A 24,103-nucleotide genomic window follows, 5' to 3' on the forward strand; every position below is an offset into this window, starting at 1 on the left:
GTTAGCGGCACATTATTGTGGTCTCAAATCAGTGAGCATAAAGTACATTCTTCAAGAATATGAGCACTCTGGAATTATTTACACAATGAAAGTCCTAATTGCTGCAGTTATTAAAACCATAAGTGCTGTGAATGACACACTTCTTCACCGGGACCAATTTCCTCTTCTCTCTGCATACATCTGAGAATCAGGATGAACCAACATCACCCATGGTGAGTAAAAAAATGTGCCAAATTCATATGATGGGACAGTTACGTTTCAATTTCCATAGCGTCGCTGTAAAGTTTAAAAAAGGACATTTCACATCCACTCTGCCAGCTAGATGCTGGAGTAGAAACAGTGGGGTAGTGGTAAAAAAAAAATTGCTGATCCCAGGTTGCAGTGAAAAAAGCTATGCTATATGTTCAATACATTTTTCTGTAAAAGGTGGATAAACGCTCACTTAAAATGAAGGTGAGTAAATTACGTTTAGGCTACCCTCCACAACACTGTAGAATAGATTATTAATAATGTATGCCTACACAATCTTCCGATGGAAAGATCATACCACTAAACGACACCACCGTTGCATGTTTTCAGTTAGTTTACAGAACTATAGTTTAATAGTGGATCCAAAATCAGTTGTGGGGAAGGGATGCGAGGCCTCATTTTCCCATCGTATTGAGAAAAACAAACACCATAAGGAGAGTGAGTGAGAGAATGCCAATGAATGCTCTGATTGCTGTGAGAGGGAAACCTTGTGGTCAGGTGTTACCATGGCCACTGGGAGAAAGAGGATGGAAACAGAAAAATGGTTTCGACATTACATTTATTTAGACACACTTTGACATTCAAATAAAAAACATTTTATGAATAATATGGAACACTAAAATTCAGGACACAAGTGTATTAAAATACATTGAAAAAATCATAGCCATGCATTTTTACATGACCAGTATTTAGATTTGAGTGTGTTCTTACATAGGGAATTTTGTTTTGCCCTAATTAAACAGTTCACATCACTGTCCGGCTGTGGTGAAGTGGACTAGGAGGAGAGAAACACATTGTGCATTGAGCCCTGTAAGAGCTTTTTATTAGTTAGCACACCTGTGCAATATTTTGGTCTGTGTAATAATACATATATAAATAAATAGTTAATCACAATACTTGCAACCTCACCAAATCAATGCCCTAAAAATCTCCCAATGGTACACTCTACAGATCACAGGCAAGCCAAGCACTCCAGTAGTCTGGGTACCAGTCTCTTTAGCTAATCCACTACCTGTAATCCATGTCATTTACCAAAGATGAAGATTGGCAATGACAAGGAGTGGCAAGGAGTGGAATGTTAGCTAAAGTGACTTGTACTCAGACTAGCACTGTTGCACACAATTGGCAAACACCACACAAACACATACACACACACACACACACACACTGAAGAATGAGCAAAAAAATGTTGATCAGATCTTTTTCTAGTCCATGGGCTCAAACAGCTTCATTCTCTCTTGGACAGAAAGACCCTCTTTCAGACTCTGACAGACAAAGAGACGACACAGATGGATAAAAAGGGAAGAAATTAGGCACAAGATCAGTGTTTTGTTTTAAGTTATTGCAGAGTATTATCAAATTGGGATTGAGTGAAAGTTACAGTGGCTTGTGAAAGTATTCACTCCCTTGGAATTTTTCCTATTTTGTTGCCTTACAACCTGGAATTAAAATGCATTTTTGAGGGGTTTGTATCATTTGATTTACACAACATGCCTACCACTTTGAAGATGGAAAATATTTTGTATAGTGAAACAAACAAGAAATAAGGAAAAAAATGAAAACTTGAGCGTGCATAACTATTCATCCCCTCAAAGTCAATACTTTGTAGAGCCACCTTTTGCAGCATTTACAGCTGCAAGTCTCTTAGGGTATGTCTCTATAATCTAGCCACTGGGATTCTTTAAGGCAAAACTGCTCCAGCTCCTTCAAGTTGGATGGGTTCCACTGGTACACAGCAATCTTTAAGTCATACAACAGATTCTCAATTGGATTGAGGTCTGGGCTTTGACTAGGCCAATCCAACACATTTAAATGTTTCCCCTTAAACCACTCGAGTGTTGCTTTACCAGTATGCTTAGGGTCATTGTCCTGCTGGAAGGTGAACCTCTGTCCCAGTCTCAAATCACTGGAAGACTGAAACAGGTTTCCGTCAAGAATTTCCCTGTATTTAGCGCCATCCATCATTCCTTCAATTCTGACCAGTTTCCCAGTCCCTGCTGATGAAAAACATTCCCACAGCATGATGCTGCCACCACCATGCTTCACTGTGGGGATGGTGTTCTCGGGGTGATGAGAGGTGTTGGGCTTGCGCCAGACATAGCATTTTTCTTGATGGCCAAAAAGCAAAATTTTAGTCTCATCTGACCAGAGTACCTTCTTCCATATGTTTGGGGAGTCTCCCACATGCCTTTTGGCAAACACCAAACGTGTTTGCTTATTTTTTTCGTTAATAAATGGCTTTTGTCTGGCCACTCTTCCGTAAAGCCCAGCTCTGTAGAATGTATGGCTTAAAGTGGTCCTATGGACAGATACTTTGCAGCTCCTTCAGGGTTATCTTTGGTCTCTTTGTTGCCTCTCTGATTAGTGCCCTCCTTGCCTAGTCCGTGAGTTTTGGTGGGCGGCCCTTTCTTGGCAGATTTGTTGTGGTGGCATATTCTTTCCATTTTTGAATAATGGATTTAATGGTGCGCTGTGGGATGTTAAAAGTTACAGATACTATTTTAGAACCCAACTCTGATCTGTACTTCTCCAGAACTTTGTCCCTGACCTGTTTGGAGAGCTCCTTGGTCTTCATGGTGCCGCTTGCTTGGTGGTGCCCCTTGCTTAGTGGTGTTGCAGACTCTGGGGCTTTTCAGAACAGGTGTATGTATACTGAGATCATGTGACACTTAGATTGCACACAGGTGGACTTTATTTAACTACTTATGTGACTTCTGAAGGTAATTGTTTGCACCAGATCTTATTTAGGAGCTTCATAGCAAACGGGGTGAATACATATGCACGCACCACTTTTCAGTTTTTTATTTTTGAGAATTCTTTTAAACAAGTTTTTTTTTCATTTCACCAATTTGGACTATTTTCAGTATGTCCATTACATGAAATCCAAATTAAATCCATTTAAATTACAGGTTGTAATGCAACAAAATAGTAAACATGCCAAGGGGGATGAATACTTTTGCAAGGCACTTTACCTCACCCCTAACCGCTCACCTTTGACCTGACTCCTCTGATTTGCCTGGTGAGTGTCGACCTCTCCTTCTTCAGGAAATCAGGGTTGCTTGTCAACTTCACTATGTCTACAGTGTATGCATAGAGAGAAGTCCTGAGTCACTATACATGCCAGTAGGATTATGCATAAGTATGCATGCAGGTGTGCACATGTGAGTGTGAAGAGGTTGCACTGTGTGGGTTGGGGGTGTTTGTGTGTGCATGTCTTACCGTATGCCTGAGCAGCATTGGAGCCGTCGCCGCCCCTGCCCTCATCCCTGGGAGACCCTGTTGCAGTCTGGAGTTCCTCTCGCAGTTTGGGAATGTCACATTGGACCTTGGACTGGCTGAAGCTCAGCTCAGCATACAGGGCTTTGAGCTTGTCTTTGGCGTACGCCTTATCCTGCATATACATATTGGGAAGATTGAAGTTTTGACAGATTTCCTTTGACGGTCTATTGACAAAAAAATCTGGTGAATTCGAGTGGATACACATGGTTTCAGAACCCCTATGGAACGGGGAGCCAATAATTTATTTTTGACTACTTGAATCTAGAGATGTGCACTGTTATTTGAATATACAAATAGAGTGAATATAAATTTTTGCGCAAAATAAAATTATAGGCCTATTTTAACACTGAAAAGTATTTTTTCTGAATTACATTAAAATATCTATGTGACATTGTTACATACAAGTACATACTATGACATTTGAAATTATTAATTTAATAAAACATTTACTTTTCAATGTAGTTTTGTAGTTTTTGTGACATGCACTGTGCCCCATAACAAAGACTGGGAGCCTTCATGTGTGTAGCGACAAAGAGGCTCAATGTGTAACAAGTGTAGAGAGAGTTCACTAATGCGATGCAAGGTGGAATGAAATCATGGAATTAAAAGCTAAAAGAAATGAGAAGGAGTAGGCTACAACGAGCAACCAACAGGGGAGTTGGGACCACATTTTGCCTATCTAGCTATAGCTGACTAGCTAGGCTATTCCATTCAAGACAGGCACTGTTACAGTGCCTTCGGAAAGCATTCAGACCCCTTGACTTTTTCCACAATTTGTTATGTTACAGACTTATTCTAAAATTGATTAAATCGTTTTTTTCTCTCATCAATCTACACACAATACCGCATAAAAACAAAGCAAAAACAGGTTTTTTGAAATTTCTGCATATTTATAAAAAATCTCAAATATTACATTTACATAAGTATTCAGAACCTTTACCCCACACTTTGTTGAAGCACCTATCGTAGCCTCGAGTCTTCTTGGGTATCACGCTACAAGCTTGGCACACCAGTATTTGGGGAGTTTGTCCCATTCTTCTCTGCAGATCTTCTCAAGCTCTGTCAGGTTATATGGGGAGCGTCGCTCCACAGTTATTTTCAGATGTTCGATCGGGTTCAAGTCCGGGTTCTGGCTGTGCCCCTCAAGGACATTCAGGAACTTGTCCTGAAGCCACTCCTGCGTTGTCTTGACTGTGTGCTTAGGGTCGTTATCCTGTTGGAAGGTGAACCTTCGCCCAGTCTGAAGGTCCTGAGCGCTCTGGAGTAGGTTTTCATCAAGGATCTCTCTGTACTTTGCTCCGTTCATCTTTCACTCAACCCTGACTAGTCTCCCAGTCCCTGCCGCAGAAAAACATCCCCAGAGCATGATGCTGCCACCACCATGCTTCACCGTAGGGATGGTGCAAGGTTTCCTCCAGACATGATGTTTGGCATTCAGGCCAAAGAGTCCAATATTGGTTACATTAGACCAGAGAATCTTGTTTCTCATGGTCTGAGAGTTCTTTAGGTGCCTTTTGGCAAACTCCAAGCCGGCTGTCATGTGCCTTTTAATGAGGAGTGGCTTCCATCTGGCCACTCTACCATAAAGGCCTGATTGGTGGAGTTCTGCAGAGATGGTTGTCCTTCTGGAAGGTTCTCTCATCTCCACAGAGGAATTCTGGAGCTCTGTCAGAGTGACGATCGGGTTCTTGGTCACCAGCCTGACCAAGGCCCTTCTCCTCCGATTGCTCAGTTTGGCTGGGCTGCCAGCTCTAGGAAGAGTCTTGGTGGTTCCAAACTTTTTCCATTTAAGAATGATAGAGGCCACTGTGTTCTTGGGGCCCTTCAATGCTGCAGAAATGTTTTGGTTCCCTTTCCCAGATATGTCCCTAGACACAATCCCATCTCGGTGCTCTACGGACAATTCCTTCGACCTCATGCCTTGATTTTTGCTCTGACTTGCACTGTCAACTGTGGGATCTTATACAGACAGGTGTTTGCCTTTCCAAATAATGTCCAATCAATTGAATTTACCACAGGTGGACTCCAATAAAGTTGTAGAAACATCTTAAAACCTCTATGGGCAAGGCGGGACGAATTCGTCCCACCTACGTAACAGCCACCTGAATTCAGTGGCGCGATTTTTGAATCGTTTGAAATACTATTACTTCAATTTCTCAAACATATGACTATTTTACAGCTATTTAAAGACAAGACTCTCCTTAATCTAACCACACTGTCCCATTTCAAAAAGGCTTTACAACGAAAGCAAAACATTAGATTATGTCAGGAGAGTGCCCAGCCAGAAATAATCAGACACCCATTTTTCAAGCTAGCATATAATGTCACAAAAACCCAAACCACAGCTAAATGCAGCACTAACCTTTTATGATCTTCATCAGATGACACACCTAGGACATTATGTTATACAATACATGCATGTCTGTTCAATCAAGTTCATATTTATATCAAAAAACAGCTTTTTACATTAGCATGTGACGTTCAGAAAAAGCATACCCCCCGCAAACTTCCGGGGAATTTACTAACAGTTTGCTAAATTACTCACGATAAACGTTCACAAAAAGCATAACAATTATTTTAAGAATTAAAGATACATTACTCCTCTATGCACTCGATATGTCCGATTTTAAAATAGCTTTTCGGATGAAGCACATTTAGCAATATTCTAAGTACATAGCCCAGCCATCACGGCTAGCTATTTAGACACCCGGCAAGATTAGCCTTCACCAAAATCCTATTTCCTATAAGAAAAATGTTCTTACCTTTCCTGTTCTTCGTCAGAATGCACTCCCAGGACTTCTACTTCAATAACAAATGTAGGTTTGGTCCCAAATAATCCATCGTTATATCCAAATATCCTCTGTTTTGTTCGTGCGTTCTAGACACTATACGAATGGTAAATAACGGTCGTGCGCATGGCGCATGGCGTGACAAAAAATGTCTAAATATTCCATTACCGTACTTCGAAGCATGTCAACCGCTGTTTAAAACCAATTTTTATGCCATTTATCTCGTAGAAAAGCGATAATATTCCGACCGGGAATCTGCAATAAGCTAAACAGCCGAATGAAATTTCTCCACGGGGCGAATCGTGCACGCGCCTCATTCAATGGTCCTCTGATCGGCCACTTGGATAAGGCGATAATCTGTTTCAGCCAGAGGCTGCCTCGTCATCGTTCAGGTTTTTCCCGGGTTCTGAGAGCCTATTGGAGCCCTGGGAATTGTCACGTTACAGCTAAGATCCTTACTCTTCAATAAACAGATGCAAGACGCACGACTCCTTGTCAGACAGGCCACTTCCTGCATGAAACCTTGTCAGGTTTTTGCCTGCCATAGGAGTTCTGTTATACTCACAGACACCATTCAAACAGTTTTAGAAACTTTAGGGTGTTTTCTATCCAAACCTGAACAATAATATGCATATTCTAGCTTCTGAGTTGGTGTAGGAGGCAGTTAAAAATGGGCACATATTTTTTCCAAAATTCTCAATACTGCCCCCTAGCCCAAACAGGTTAAGGATGATCAATGGAAACAGGATGCACCTGAGCTCAATTTCAAGTCTCATAGCAAAGTGTCTAAATACTTATGTAAATAAGGTATTTCTGTTATTTGTTTTTTATAAATTTTCAAAATGTTTCACTAATCTTTTTTCACTTTGTCATTATGAGGTATTGTGTGTAGATTAATGAGAATTTGTATTTATTTAATACATTTTAGAATAAGGCTGTAAGGGGTCCGAATGCACTGTATTTGGAATGATAAATAACATTGTGGCTGCTACAAGGTAGGCAGTCTTGGGTGTAGCCAAGTAGTGTCTCGCTCTCACCTGCACAGCTAGAGCAATAGAGCGCCAGCCCCTCCCTCGCACAGCAGTGCTCAGGTTAGAAACGTATGTGATATAGTACATGTCATATTTTTGCGGCCAGCAAATCTTTTTGTCATATTGAGTGGGTCTGAGCGATTTGTCGTTAGCGTGCAGTTTAGGCCCAGTCAATTTGAGTATGTGGTAGACTGAACCGAAAAATGTGAATTTGATTGATCCCTGTCGAGGGAGGAGCAGATTTTTTTGTATACAACTGTAAAACATTCTTATAATAACTATAAAAGTTGTTGACACTTTCAATTCTTGCACATTTTATCATAAAAAGTAGATTTCAACACTATCTGCTCAGGCAAATTTGACGAACTTCTAAAGTTGGAATCAATCAGAACTCCCGTACATACCCATCGTGATGAAGGCAGCAATGGCCTGTTTCTATCTACAATGTAAACACAGTCTCTTGTGAAAACGCGAGCGGCTGTCTGATGTAGGAATGAACGACTCCAGGATTTTTGGAGTCGCCTCCAACTCCTGTGTCTGGAGTCGTAGTCGACTTTTGCTCGACTCCCAAAACACAATGAAACTGAGTCCTACTAACAAATGTTGCGTTTTAGAGGACTGGCATGAGCATGATACTCATCAACAGCTTATAAAAGGCTTATCTTGATCTTGTTTGAATATATACAGGTATGGAAGGTGATGTGTAAGAACAAGAATATTTCAGTGGTATTTCTACTATGCCCAGCCTTGACAGATCCCTTGGGATGATGCAATGCACTCTACGCTAATAACCAGATGACCATTGTGCGCATGTTGATTTTGTTTGATTCTGCCAGTGGTTTGCGGTTATCAAGAATGATGCTTGACCAAAAATTAACTGTGATTTTCAGGCTGAACTGATGGAGAATCCATTTTTACAACAGCTGAGAAGTGATGCGATACCATCGATTTTTTTCTCACAACAAAAAAGAAGATTAGAGGTAATCTAATGTTAGCTAGCTTGCTACTGTAGCCTAGCTGGACTATCTGGGTAAGTTAGCTAGCTAGCATTACAGTCCTGTATTGAACTCTGAAATCTTTGACGGATGTCAAAAACGTAAGCTAGCTAATGTTAACAAATAAGAGCATCTCAATTTGGTAGCATCTATTCCACTCTTGTCTGGAAAACACTCCGTTTCAAAAATTGAATTGTATGTATAAATCGTACATGGTTGGTTAGTTGGTTCTCAGGCAGTCTCAGCTCGATAGCAGTCTTGCTGCCATTGTAGTGATGCTAGCTAACTAACAGCAAGCTGACTATTGAAACGTCCATGGTAAGTACGCTTAGCTAAATTGTGTATTGTTGTGTATTTTGTTGTAAGTGGTACATAATCTGATTTCACCAACATGCGCTTCCAACCCCTAGCTCTGCACAAGGTGAAGGAAAGTTGACCTAAATATTTATAAGCTGATGGCTAAGATTGCTCATTTTACAGTAAGCATGGTTTAAACATGAATTGGGTAGTGTTTGTATGGTTTGTGTTTGTGTTTGTGTTATGGGGTTACAAGTGGTTAGAGGTAGCCTGAGGACCACACCCAGCTAGCAATGAGGAATCGGCCCAGAAGAGGCCCTCTTCTGGGGGGCCGAAACTGATTGAATCGGCCCGGAATCGGGTGTCGGCCCGGAATCAAAATGAATGACTGACCAGAATCGGCCCAAGTACATCAGGCCATTTCCGTCTACAGGAATTCAGCCAACTTTGCCGGCATCTTACCAGAATCCCCCCAGAAGCAGCCCGATACAAATTTAAATAAATGTATACAAAATTACCCGATTTAGTCATTTTAAATATTACTATTATACATTTTATATATACAAATTATACCCATCCACAAAAAAAAAACATTTTGTGTTGGAGGAAACACCATACACCTGGTGACCGTGCATGCGCCTGGCCCGCCACGGGAGTTGCTACAGCGTGATGGGACAAGGACATCCTGGCCGGCCAAACCCTCCCCTAAATCGGACGCGCTGGGACAATTGTGCGTTGCCTCGTGGGTCTCCCAGTCGCGGCCGGCACAGCTCTCGAACCTGCATCTGTAGCAATGCAGTTTGCACTGCGATGCAGTGTCTTAGACCGCTGCGCCACCCAGGAGGCTCCATCCACAAAGTTTTTAATGCTTATCAATTGCCTTGCACAAAGTATCAAAATACTAAAATACTACACAGGACTCTTAAAGATTTTTATTTAAATGTTAATTGTATTTTATCATCACAGAAACAATGAGAAAATATGGAACAATAAATAATGAAATGTTAATTATATAAAGCAGCCCGTGTAATCATCTGCCATAGAGTAGCCCCAATCGGCCCAAGCCCCAAGTAATACATTTGGGCCAGATAACTCACACCGGAATCGGCCCAAGCCCCAAGTAATATATACACTTGGGCCAGATAACTCTCACCGAAATTGTCCCGAGCCCCAAGTAATACATTTGGGCCAGATAACTCTCAGCGGAATCAGCCCGAGCCCCAAGTAATATATACATTTGGGACAGATAACTCTCACCGGAATCGGCCCAAGCCCCAAGTAATACATTTCGGCAAGATAACTCACACCGGAATCGGCCCGAACTCCATCCCCACATCCTAGCCATAGGTAATACTGCCGAAGGCGGCCGAGAATCGGACCACATGACGTTGGCCGAGTCTGACTCTCAGCCGAGTGTCATTTTGGGTGCACAAGCATGAGGGAGTGGACACACCTTGCAGTTATGGAGCGTAACAAGATTGTGAGACAGAAACCCACAAGGGACACTGAAAGGTACAGTAAGGGAAAAAAGTATTTGATCCCCTGCTGATTTTGTACGTTTGCCCACTGACAAAGAAAGGATCAGTCTATAATTTTAATGGTAGGTTTATTTGAACAGTGAGAGACAGAATAACAACAAAAATATCCAGAAAAACACATGTCAAAAATGTTATAAATTGATTTGCATTTTAATGAGGGAAATAAGTATTTGACCCCCTCTCAATCAGAAAGATTTCTGGCTCCCAGGTGTCTTTTATACAGGTAACGAGCTGAGATTAGGAGCACACTCTTAAAGGGAGTGCTCCTAATCTCAGTTTGTTACCTGTATAAAAGACACCTGTCCACAGAAGCAATCAATCAGATTCCAAACTCTCCACCATGGCCAAGACCAAAGAGCTCTCCTAGGATGTCAGGGACAAGATTGTAGACCTACAATGGGCTACAAGACCATCGCCAAGCAGCTTGGTGAGAAGGTGACAACATTTGGTGTGATTATTCGCAAATGGAAGAAAAACACAAAATAACTGTCTCTATCTCCCTCGGCCTGGGGCTCCATGCAAGATCTCACCTTGTGGAGTTGCAATGATCATGAGAACGGTGAGGAATCAGCCCAGAACTACACGGGAGGATCTTGTCAATGATCTCAAGGCAGCTGGGACCATAGTCACCAAGAAAACAATTGGTAACACACTACGCCGTGAAGGACTGAAATCCTGCAGCACCCGCAAGGTCCCCCTGCTCAAGAAAGCACATATACATGACCGTCTGAAGTTTTCCAATGAACATCTGAATGATTCAGAGTACAACTGGGTGAAAGTGTTGGGGTCAGATGAGACCAAAATGGAGCTCTTTGGCATTAACTCAACTCGCCGTGTTTGGAGGAGGAGGAATGCTGCCTATGACCCCAAGAACACCATACGCACCGTCAAACATGGAGGTGGAAACATTATGCTTTGGGGGTGTTTTTCTGCTAAGGGGACAGGACAACTTCACCGCATCAAAGGGACGATGGACGGGGCCATGTACCGTCAAATCTTGGGTGAGAACCTCCTTCCCTCAGCCAGGGCATTGAAAATGAGTCATGGATGGGTATTCCAGCATGACAGTGACCCAAAACACACGGCCAAGGCAACAAAGGAGTGGCTCAAGAAGAAGTACATTAAGGTCCTGGAGTGGCCTAGCCAGTCTCCAGACCTTAATCCCATAGAAAATCTGTGGAGGGAGCTGAAGGTTCGAGTTGCCAAACGTCAGCCTCAAAACCTTAATGACTTGGTGAAGATCTGCAAAGAGGAGTGGGACAAAATCCCTCCTGAGATGTGTGCAAACCTGGTGGCCAGCTACAAGAAACGTCTGACCTCTGTGATTGCCAACAAGAGTTTTGCCACCAAGTACTAAGTCATGTTTTGCAGAGGGATCAAATACTTATTTCCCTCATTAAAATGCAAATCAATTTATAACATTTATGACATGCGTCTTTCTGGATTTTTTTGTTGTTATTCTGTCTCTCACTGTTCAAATAAACCTACCATTAAAATTATAGACTGATCATTTCTTTGTCAGTGGGCAAACGTACAAAATCAGCAGGGGATCAAATACTTTTTCCCCTCACTGTATAACATCAAGACTACAACAGTAATGACACAACCACCTCATTCTTTTCTCTGCAGATTCTCAATACACAATACAAAATTCCCCTGCAAAGGACTACTATTGGAGGTTTACAGATAGTACTTTGAGATGAGATAGGGAGTTTTGATTCTGCAGGGTTGTGCTTAGACAGTAAATGTATTGTTGCTTTCTGAGAGCGATTGAGGTGCCATGCCTCCTCAATCTCCCATACAAACCAACTCATACGGTGTAAGAACTGCCTTCCAAAGACTTTTCACACCTTCTTTAGCCCCCCAGCCCATTCACTTTGTTGACTGATCTTTCGTCTCAAAAGCAGCTCTCAATGTCCCCTCATTGTCCCTAAAGAATACTCTAGAAGGTCCCATTCGGTTGATACATTTACCAACAAAGGTGTGTTGCCATCTGTCCCTTCCACAAAAAGTGTAAAATGCTTACACCACAACCATGTCTTCCAATAGACATGCAGTACCAGCAAATCTTCTGCAGGAGGACCAAAAATGTGGCGGTTAAGAAGCAATTGTTTCCAGGAAACAGGATACCCCATTATAGTCAATGGGAGAATGGAGATCTTCGTGGTCAATATTTTTTGTAACACAATCAGGTATGAATATTTGCTTCTATTTAACCAATTACTTTAAAATCCCACACTGAAAAAGTTATGAGGATAATTTTTTTGCTACCAGCAGCTAGTTTTGACTTCACAATCCTGTGTAGAGAAGAAGAGCTAGAACTTATATGGTCATTGCATTCCGTGGGAAAGATGTTTCAGTCTCCTCCTTGCTGATAGTTTTTATATCAGATCTATTTTTATGATCGCACCACTTCGGGTATGGGATACAGTTTTGATAGAAAGGGCAAACATGGCTTGTTCAGGATTTAACTGCACTAATTTCTATTCCAAGGAGGACCATTTGTTTGGTAAATCTGGTAAGATTTAGTCCCGTGTGGCTCAGTTGGTAAAGCATGGTGTTTGCAATGCCAGGGTTGTGGGTTTGATTCCCACGGGGGACCAGTATGGAGAAAAAATGTATGAAATGTATGCTTTCACTACAGTAAATCACTCTGGATAAGAGCATCTGCTAAATGACTAAAATGTACATTTTCACTTTCATATTTTCATGTCAACTAGGGCTAGGCTTAGGATAGTAGAGGGATAGCTAACAGATAGCCTAGCTCCTAATGCTAGCTTTAGCATGAATGTTCCAATTTTATGCTAAATAATGAACGACATGAGAAGCATTGTAGAGAGCATTTGCTTGTTTGCTAGTGGCAAGTATGTTCATGAGTCATGAATACAGGTTTGTGACAGAGGTCTCATTTAAAAAAAATGTTTAACCATTATTTAACTAGGCAAGTCATTAGCTAGATAACGTTAGCTAGCTAGCTGGCTGATGTCTTGAGATATTGCTTCAACATATCAACATAATTTTCCTGCCTCATGATGCCATCTATTTTGTGAAGTGCACCAGTCCCTCCTGTATCAAAGCACCCCCACAACATGATGCTGCCACCCCCGTGCTTCACGGTTGGGATGGTGTTCGTCGGCTTGCAAGCCTCCCCCTATTTCCTCCAAACATAACGATGGTCATTATGGCCAAACAGTTCTATTTTTGTTTCATCAGACCAGAGGACATTTCTCAAAAAGTACAATCTTTGTCCCCATGTGCAGTTGCAAACCGAAGTCTGGCTTTTTTATGGCGGTTTTGGAGCAGTGTCTTCTTCCTTGCTGAGCAGCCTTTCAGGTTATGTCGATATAGGACTTGTTTTACTGTGGATATAGATATTTTTGTACCCGTTTCCTCCAGCGTCTTCAAAAGGTCCTTTGGTGTTGTTCTGGGATTGATTTGCACTTTTTGCACCAAAGTACGTTCATCTCTAGGAGACAGAACGAGTCTCCTTCCTGAGCGGTATGACGGCTGTGTGTTCCCATGGGGATTATACTTGCGTACTATTGTTTGTACAGATGAACGTGGTACCTTCAGGCATTTGGAAATTGCTCCCAAGGATGAACCAGACTTGGGGAGGTCTACAATTCCTTTCTGAGGTCTTGGCTGATTTCATTTGATTTTCCCATGATGCCAAGCAAGAGGCACTGAGTTTAAAGGTAGGCCTTGAAATACATCCACAAGTACACCTCCAATTGACTCAAATGATGTCAATTAGCCTATCAGAAGCTTCTAAAGCCATGACATCATTTTCTGGACTTTACCAAGCTGTTTAAAGGCAGAGTCAACTTAGTCTATGTAAACTTCTGACCCACTGGAATTGTGATACAGTGAATTATAAGTGAAATAATCTGTCTGTAAACAATTGTTGGACAAATTACTTGTGTCATGTACAAAGTAGATGTCCTAACCGACTTGCCAAAACTATAGTTTGTTAACAATAAATTTGTGGAGTGGTTGAAAAACGAGTTTTAATGACTCCAACCTAAGTGTATGTAAACTTCCGACTTCAACTGTAGATATGTTTAACGTGACTATGCATATATGATAAACAGAGAGTAGCAGCAGTGTAAAAGATGTAAAACATGTTGGTATTACAGACTCAATCAGGGACATGTTGAAAATGTCAGTGAAGACACCTGCCAGTTGGTCAGCACATGCCTGGAGCACACGTCCTGGTAATCTGTCTGGCCCCGCAGCCTTGTGAATGTTGACCTGTTTAAAGGTATTACTCACGTCGGCTATGGAGAGCGTGATCACACAGTCGTCCGGAATAGTTGATGCTCTCATGCATGCCTCAGTGTTGCTTGCCTTGTAGCGAGCATAGAAGTGATTTAGCTCATCTGGTAGGCTCATGTCACTGGGCAGCTCGCGGCTGTGCTTCCCTTTGTAGTCTGTAAAAGTTTGCAAGCCCTGCCACATAAGACGAGCATCGGAGCCGGTGTAGTATGATTCAATCTTAGCCCTGTATTGACGCTTTGCCTGTTTGATGGTTCGTCGGAGGGCATAGCAGGATTTCTTATAAGCTTCCGGATTAGAGTCCTGCACCATGAAAGTGGCAGCTCTACCCTTTAGCTCAGTGCGAATGTTGCCTGTAATCCATGGCTTCTGGTTGGGGTATGTACGTACAGTCACTGTGGGGACGACGTCCTCAATGAGCTTATTGATAAAGCCAGTGACTGATGTGACGTACTCCTCAATGCCATCGGAAGAATCCCGGAATGTTCCAGCCAAAACAATGCAGGAGTGGCTTCGGCACAAGTCTCTGAATGTCTTTGAGTGGCTACCCAGAGCACGGACTTGAACCCGATCGAACATCTATGGAGAGACCTGAAAATAGCTGTGCAGCAACGCTCCCCATCCAACTTGACAGAGCTTGACAGGATCTGCCGAGAGGAATGGGAGAAACTCCCCAACATTTTTTACAGTACCAGTCAAAAGTTTGTGATGCATGGAGGAGGAGATGTGATGGTGTGGGGGTGCTTTGCTGGATTCAAGGTTTATTTTGAATTCTAGGTACACCATAGCATTCTGCAGCGATACGCCATCCCATCTATCATTTGATTTTCAACAGGACAATGACCCAACACACCTACTCACTGCTAGTCACTGCGGTGGTAACGATCCACTCCAGTAACTCACGCAGCTGAACAATTTGTTTGTTTGTTAAACTCTGTCTGTAAACACGCTGGATGATTCAGAATCCATTGAAGAGCTTGAACGATTCATTGACGAGAGATACTTACGAACTCTTAGAAACATGTCGCTAGATTCGGAGGACTCAAGCATTGTTAAGGACAACCAACCCAATCAACAAAACAAACCAAAATCAGGTTGGACAATTGGTATCAATGATGGAACCAAACCATCCCCTAGTAAGAGGGCGCGTGTGGCGAGTGGGGAGAGGTTTACAGATATGGATGTTGACTTGTTAAAATCCATCAATGAAAGGCTTGCCAAACTTGATATCTTGGATATATTACGAGAGGACATCAATGCATTATGTGCTAGTCTAGAATTTAGCCAACGTCAGATTGATGATCTAAGGAAAGAGAACACGGAGCTGAAAGGTACTGTAGACTGTATTCATAGCAAGGTGGAGGTGGTACAAAGGGAGAACAAACAACTTAAAGAAACCTTGCTTGATGTACAGTGTCGATCAATGCGGGACAATCTCATATTTTCAGGGATACCGGAGAATGACAACAGCAGAGGCTGTGAGGACACAGTCCGAGATTTTATGTCAACTCAACTAAAACTGCCCACTGATGTTGTGCGTGATGTCACTTTCTCCAGAGTCCATAGAATAGATAAGGCCTCTGGAAATAGGCCACGGGCTATTATTGCATGTTTTGACAAAATTAAGCAAAAGGAAATGACGAAGAACATGGGCAGAGAACTCAGAAACACAGATTTTGGAATGAATAATCACTTCCCCACCGAGATCAATGAAAGGAGAAAAAAACTATATCCCATCATGAAGGAAAAACGTTGTCTGAATCAACGAGTCTCCATGGTGATGGATAAACTTTATATCAACGGGCAATTGTATCGGGACTCTAGAGTAACTCCCTGGCTATTTTAATTTAATGTTCAAATTTGAGTTTGTATGTTGTAGTGTATCATGACAACTTCAACTATAACGAATACATGCTCTATTGATCTTCACTTGACAAGGAAAGGGTTCCATATAGCTCAGGGTAATGTATGTAGCCTTCCTAACAAAATACATTAGGTTTTTAACTTGGTCAAGATAAATAATATTCATATTTTGGCCTTGACCGAAACGCATTTAGATGCATCTGTAAATGATGGGCAAATTAACATTCATGGATATAGTCTACTTAGAAGGGACAGGAATAGGAATGGTGGGGGTGTAGCACTGTATATTCAGAATCAGATTCCTTTTAAGAGGAGGGATGACCTTAATGTATGTCAAGTAGAGGCACTATGGGCTCAAGTACATCTGCCTCACCAGGCAGCCATATTGGTAGGATGTGTGTATAGACCTCCTAGCTCTAAGGTGTCCTATTTGGATGACTTATGTACTGGGTTTGACAAGGCCACAGATAGCAACAGAGATGTATTTATCTTGGGTGATTTTAATATAAATTGGAAGGATCACAATAATTTGAATAGAACAAAATTGATGAGATATGCGGAGAACTGTGGTTTGAAACAAATGGTTAATGATACTACTAGATCATCAATTAAGTTGGGTCATCGTTCAGACACATCCATTGATCTGATTTTCTGTAATATACCATCGCAATGCTTAAAAGCCAGATCAATGCCAGTGGGCTGGACAGACCATAATATTGTGACCATAACCATGAACACCAAGGTTCCAAAGAAACCCCCTAGGATTGTGGTCAAGAGAAATTGTAAAACATTTAATTATGAGCTATTTCTAAATGATTTGGCTGCTGTACCCTGGGAGCTGATTTATCTAGAGGATGATTTAAATCACGCTACTGAATGTTTTATTGATTTGCTCACTGAGGTTATGGACCATCATGCCCCTATAAGAAAGAGTACAGTTGGTGCTCGTCCATCTCCATGGATTGATGATGAACTGGGTGAGGCTTTTTCTCAAAGAAATATGTTAAAAGTCTTAGCAGCCAAATCAAAATCAGAAATTGATGAACAGAATTATAGAACATTGCGTAATTATGCAGTTAAATTGAATCGAAGGAAAAATAAGTTATTTTTCAACAATGCTTTTAATGATTGTAAAAATGATTCTAAAAAGGTATGGAATACAGTTAAGGGTTTACTTGGTACATCTATCTCATCATGCCCATCTAGTGTGGAGGTTGACGGGAGAATAATAACAAAACCAGTTGATATTGCCAATCATTTTGCAGATTTTTTCACAAAGAAAATTAATTTACTGAGCAACAATGTAAACATACATTCTTCCAAACAAGCTATTGTCCAATGGATTGATGATCACATTATGAGCAACAAGATCTGCTCTTTTAGTCTGCAAACGGTGTCAGTGGAGGAGGTGTTAAACCTTTTGAAGTCATTACCGGATGGGAAATCTACAGGTTATGATCTTATGGACAATTTTTTGCTTCGCTGTGCTGCTCCCCAGATTGCAGTTCCACTGAGATACATATTTAATTGGTCACTGGAAAAGGGGATGTTTGCAAATGTATGGAAGCATGCTAAACTTTGTCCTATTCCAAAAGACTGCAAAGAACCCGCTACTCCTGCCAATAGTCGACCAATTAGTCTACTCCCTACACTCAGTAAGATATTGGAGGGTATTGTGAGTAGACAAATATGGGAGTACATGGAAAATAATGATTTGATTACAGCCAATCAGCATGCTTATCGCAAAAATCATTCCACTACCACTGCATTGGTTGACATGACTGACCAGTGGCTCAATGCTATGGATAATGGCAAGTTTGTGGGGGTACTATTTTTAGATTTCAGTGCAGCATTTGATTTAGTGGATCATGAGATAATTTTGACAAAATTAATGCATTATGGTTTTAAGGAGGTAGCATTGAATTGGGTACAGTCATATCTAACTGACAGGAAACAGTCCACCTATATCAATGGTTCATTTTCTTCCCCTCATGCTTTAAACTGTGGAATACCGCAGGGCAGCTGCCTTGGGCCACTTCTTTATTTAATATATACCAACGACCTGTCCTATGCCCTAGCTGAAACTCAAGCTACTATATTTGCAGATGATACTACAATTTATGCAGCAGGACAATCGGTTCAACAGGTACAGCAAGCTTTACAAGGAGATTTGGAGAATATTAGGGAGTGAGTTTGCCAGAATAAACTTGTTTTAAACACCAAGAAAACCAAAGTTATGTTGGTCTGTTCCACTAGGAAAAGGCCAACACAGCATGGGATACAATTAAGTATGGGAGGAGTACAAATTGAAGAAGTGGCAGAAACCAAACTATTAGGAGTGCAGCTAGACAACTGTTTATCATGGTCGTCTCAAATAACTAATCTATGTAAAAAAAAAAAAATTATTAAAACAGCATGCATAATCAGAAGGATAGCTAAATATTTACCAGGAAAAATCTTAAGCAAATAACACAAGCTTTAATTGAGAGTCAAGTGAACTACTGTTCTGTGGTCTGGGGAAATGCATCATCAAGTGAAGTTAGGAGGCTGCAGATTGCACAGAACAAAGCAGCAAGGATTGTTTTACGGTGGAGATATGGTTTTTCTGTTGCAGTCATACGCAATGTTCTTGGTTGGTCATCAATCGACAAGATAATTGAAAAAAACATGCTTATTTTATTTCATAATATACATCATTTAAAACGGCCAAGTTCTATTCACAACGGTAATCAGTTGGTAAGAGACAGACATTCCGTAAATACTAGGAATAGATTGTCCACCATCTATGCGTTACCCAGACAGAAAAGAGAAATGGGCAAAAGAACATTTCGATTTAGAGCAATAAAGAAATGGAATAAATTAACTGAGCAAATCAGAAACCTTTCAATATATACATTTAAATATTATTTTAAAACAATTTAAATATAATACACAGAAATGTTATGGAATTACAGTAGATGAAGAATTCATATTTTTTAGATTGATTACTTATTGGTTTATTACGTTAGTATATTATGTATGTTTGTAATAGTGTGTTATATGTGAAATTGTGTTCGTATATAAATTGTATTTTAATATTTAAGGACTCTTGGAAGATTAGTCCAAATGGGGACTAAAAGAGATCCAAATAAAATCAAAAAACCTCCAGGCTGTGTAAGGGCTATTTGACCAAGGAGAGTGATGGAATGCTGCATCAGATGACCTGGCCTACACAATCACCTGACCTCAACCCAATTAAGATGGTTTGGGATGAGTTGTATCACAGAGTGAAGGAAAAGAGGAATGGGGGATACCTAGTCAGTTGTACAACTGAATGCATTCAACTGAAATGTGTTATTTCATAGTTTTGATGTCTTCACTATTATTCTACAAAGAAAAACCCTTGAATACATTTCATTTCATGCATTTTTTTGTACTGGCCCCCCGTGGGAATCAAACCCACAACCCTGGCATTGCACACACCATGCTGGCATTGCAAACACCATGCTCTACCAACTGAGCCACAGGGAAGGCCATTACTGTGTAAAGGGTCTGAATACTTATGTAAATGTCATATTTGAGTTTTTTTTTTAAATATACATTTGCAAAAATTTGTAAAAGCATTATTTTTGCTTTGTCATTATGGGGTATTGTGTGTAGATTGATGAGAATGATTATGTTTTTATCCGTTTTAGAATAAGGCTGTAACGTAAAAAATGTGGAAAAGGTCAAGAGATCTGAATACTTTCCGAATTCACACTTGATCTCACATGCCCAAATAGAAGAGGAGAGGTAGGCTACTGAAGATGAAGCAGCGAATTCTGAGTGTGTGTGAATAGTGCGACAAATATGTTTTTAATCGGTAGGCCTAGGCATACAAAGCAGAAAGATGACAATTTTCAATTAATCTGCAAGACAACATAAACATTTTAATTACAAAATCATCAGATTCAAAAATCATGTTAACAAAATTATTGCACACCGAGTGACTCTATGCAACTTATTATGTGACTTGTTAAGCACATTTCTACTCCTGAACTTATTTAGGCTTGCCATAACAAAAGTTTGGAATACTTATTGACTCAAGACATTTCAGCTTTTCATTTTTTATTAGTTGGTAAAAATGTCTAATGACATAATTCCACTTTGACATTATAGGGGTATTGTGTATAAGCCAGTGACACAAATCGCAATTTAATCCATTTTAAATTAAGGCTGTAACACAACAAACTTAGGAAAAAGTCAAGGGGTGTAAATACTTTCTGAAGGCACTATACATTTCGAACAAAGAACACCATCACAAATAGTGTGTCCCCATTTATTGAGTACGGAGACAAATAGCAAAGGTGTCTGGGGCTGTATTTGAAGTATCTAAATATAGTGTAACCTACCAATCAATGTATATTAAGTGCCGTGAAGGGCACAATCTTACAATGTTGCAGTCCAGAAATGAAAGCTTTATCATATATGCCAAAAGCCTGGGCCTCTGATGGAGACTGTAGAACTGTCATCAACGCATGCTTCACTATTCCCCCTTTTCTCTAGGATCATTTGTGTGCCCAGGCCCCATAGGCATATCGAAAGGATCCCACCCTGGTCACCAATGTAGCTGACCGATGTAGAGAGAAGTGCCTTAACAGAATGCAATTTAAAGCTTGTGTGGTCCAAAGACGGGAACTCTAACACCTATGGCAAAAGCCTGGGCTCCTGACGGAGACAATATAATTCTCCCCGCTGCATGTTACAATAGTAGCAATAGTCACCTGTTAAACTGATTCTACATTGAATTTAGTCTTTAAAATGAGTTGGTGTTCTTCAACCCAAAAGGCACTCGACTGTGTAAAACAAAATCCACAAAGGAAATACAACAGGCAAATGCATATGTGGTCCCAATGTCTAATTAGTGACGGCAGGGCTATTTCAAACTGCAGCAGGATGGTTCTCCTCACAGGTGAGTAAATCAGCCCAGGCTTGGTGAATAGCACTTGGTTGATCTCTGGGAGCAGGACACTGGAGAGCTGAATAGAGACAAAAGTGAGAGACAAGAATGAATCAAATAATTCATCACAGCTAAGGAATGTAGTTTATGATTTTAAAGGTTTTTGTAGTCTTGAATTATTACTTGGAATAAACTAGGGCTGACCCCATTTGGTCGACTGGCCAATTGTTTGGTCGATAGGCTGTTGATCGACCAAGATTATTTTAGTCGAGCAGCTGCAAATAGATTTTTCTTTTTAATGGCACACGCCTTTCTGATTCAGTCTGTCTCAGTGGACTAATCCATTGCGGAAGCCGCAGGGATGTCACGGTCCAAGAAGAAGGGGAGTGTGGATAAAATGCACAAGGCATGTCTCTCTCCAGAATGCGCTCTCGCCCGCCATTTTGAACGCATTCATTGTTTCATAACTTCATTGTGTGAATTGTTTGACATTTGATTGTTAGATTCTATCAATTCCCCATTACATACACTGAGTATATAAAACATTTAGAACACCTGCTCTTTCAAAGACATAGACTGTCCAGGTGAATCCAAATGAAAGCTATGATCACTTGTTAAATCCACTTCAATCAGTGTAGATGAAGGGGAGGAGACAGGCTTCGGGATCGGTGTCCCTTCCACGGGACGGTTGAGCTAACGTAGGCTAATGCGATTAGCATGAGGTTGTAAGTAATAATTCAATTTCCCATAGACATATCTGATATTGGCAGAAAGCTTAAATTCGTGTTAATCTAACTGCACTGTCCAATTTATAGTATCTATTACAGTGAAAGAATACCATGCCATTGTTTGAGGAGAGTGCACAGTTTTGAACATGAAAAGTTATTAATAAACAAATTAGGCACATTTGGGCAGTCTTGATACAACAGTTTGAACAGAAATGCAATGGTTCATTGGATCAGTCTAAAACTTTGCAAATACACTGCTGCCATCTAGTGGCCAAAATCTAATTTGCAGCTGGGCTGGAATAATACATTATGGCCTTTCTCTGGCATTTCGAAGATGATGGTACAAAAACATACAAAAGAACGGTTGTTTTTTTCTTTGTATTATCTTTTACCAGATCTATTGTATTATATTCTCCTACATTCCTTTCACATTTCCACAAACTTCAAAGTGTTTCCTTTCAAATGGTACCAAGAATATGCATATACTTGCTTCAGGGCCTGAGTTACAGGCAGTTAGATTTGGGTATGTTATTTTATGTGAAAATTGAGAAAAAGGGGTGGATCCTTTTAAAGAAGGATTTTTAAGCCTTGAGACAATTGAGGCATGGATTGTGTATGTGTGCCATTCAGAGGGTGAATGGGCAAGAAAAAAGATTTAAGTGCATTTCAAAGGGGTATGGTAGTAGGTGCCAGGCGTACCGGTTTGTGTCAAGAATTGCAACGCTGCTGGGTTTTTCACAATCAACAGTTTCCTGTGTGTATCAAGAATGGTCCAACACTCAAAGGACATCCAGCCAACTTTACAATTGTGGGAAGTATTGGAGTGGGCCAGCATCCCAGTGGGATGCTTTCGACACCTTGCTCCGACAAATTGAGGCTGTTCTGAGGGCAAAGCGGTATATACTGTGTATATGGAAAAATACAAGGTTTAACATTTCGACCAATCGATTGGTCGAAAGAACAGACTACTCTCAGTCGACCAAGATACTTTTTTGTCGGGGACAGCCCTAGAATAAACTGATAGCTAAAACGCTCCTTGTCACAGAATAACATGCTAGCTAGTGATAAAGCTATCTGCTCCTGCTAGCTAGCAACATATCTACTTGTTGTAACTGGCTAACTAGCAAGCTAGCTACATTACCAAGGTTGCTGCATTCTAAGTTGGGACTCTTTTTACAGCTTGCATTGATGATATCACATTTCTATAACTAGTTAGATTACAGATAAATAAAAAAGACTTTACCTGATAGCAGCTTGTCGGACAGAACTCACCAGCTGTCTACTACCTTAGATGCGGATAATGTGATTGGCAGACATGATCAGCAGAGTTAGTACCATGGATAAGACACAAGTTTTGATTGGTTTACAGATTAGTACCCGGTGGTGCCAGCTAGCAAACATAAAAGTATTTAGAAGAATACTTGATTTTTTTGACACTGCCAACAAACGGAAATGTGTTCAGAAGAATATAAATATATAATATATAAAAATCAGCTCCTCTCTGGACAAGATCGATCATCTCAAAAACCAAAGCAGATAGCTTTCTACGGTCCACCACCTAGAGTGGCTCTAGTCAATTTGAGTGGCTCCGTGCGCTAACTGATTGTGCCACAGACAAATCGTTAGTGTGCGGCTCAGGCCCAGTCAATGCGACAACAAGAGACTTCTCTTTGTTGACCAATAAGTAGGCTGAACCATTAGAATGCAATTTTGTGTGGGCCCAATTGAAAATTTCCAAGGGAAAACTATTGTGAAACACTATCATTTCACTACTACTTTAGATATATTGAAGACATTTTCTGAAATTACAATGCAAAACTATTACACGTTGCTCCTATTTCAAATATCTGGATGTCCGACAAAGATGTATGATACTATATGAACAGGGAAAATATTTCAAATCCCATCCCTCCTTGAAACACATATACATTGGCCGTATCTGAATACCCATACTAGCCTACTACATACTTAAACTGCATACTAATTTCAGCGTTTGATCTAGAATAATTCACTCAGCTTTTCCGACTCAGCTGTTTGACAACACCTGCTAATCAGATAAATTGATGGTCTGTACCAAAATGAACGAATGGTGGGAATCAACGCAATCACGCATTAGATTATGCATTCGGGGGACTATTTTC

At 40.7% G+C, this 24,103-nt stretch overlaps 1 protein-coding gene across 1 annotated transcript in view; it reads right to left on the reverse strand.

Moving 5' to 3' along the window:
* Nucleotides 1-799: 799 nt before the first annotated feature.
* Nucleotides 800-24,103, reverse strand: part of LOC106600690 (centrosome-associated protein CEP250) — an 83,936-nt gene continuing 60,632 nt past the window's right edge. Inside the window, exons 19-21 of the mRNA XM_045716044.1 lie at nt 3,469-3,640; nt 3,241-3,326; nt 800-1,514 (exon numbers count right to left, since the gene is read on the reverse strand). Of these exons, the coding sequence (XP_045572000.1) occupies nt 1,455-1,514; nt 3,241-3,326; nt 3,469-3,640 (318 nt within the window). The 3' untranslated portion in view covers nt 800-1,454. The remainder of the gene's footprint in view (nt 1,515-3,240; nt 3,327-3,468; nt 3,641-24,103) is intronic.

The sequence above is a fragment of the Salmo salar genome, chromosome ssa03 (genome assembly GCF_905237065.1).
Source record: "Salmo salar chromosome ssa03, Ssal_v3.1, whole genome shotgun sequence".
Classification (NCBI taxonomy): domain Eukaryota; kingdom Metazoa; phylum Chordata; class Actinopteri; order Salmoniformes; family Salmonidae; genus Salmo; species Salmo salar.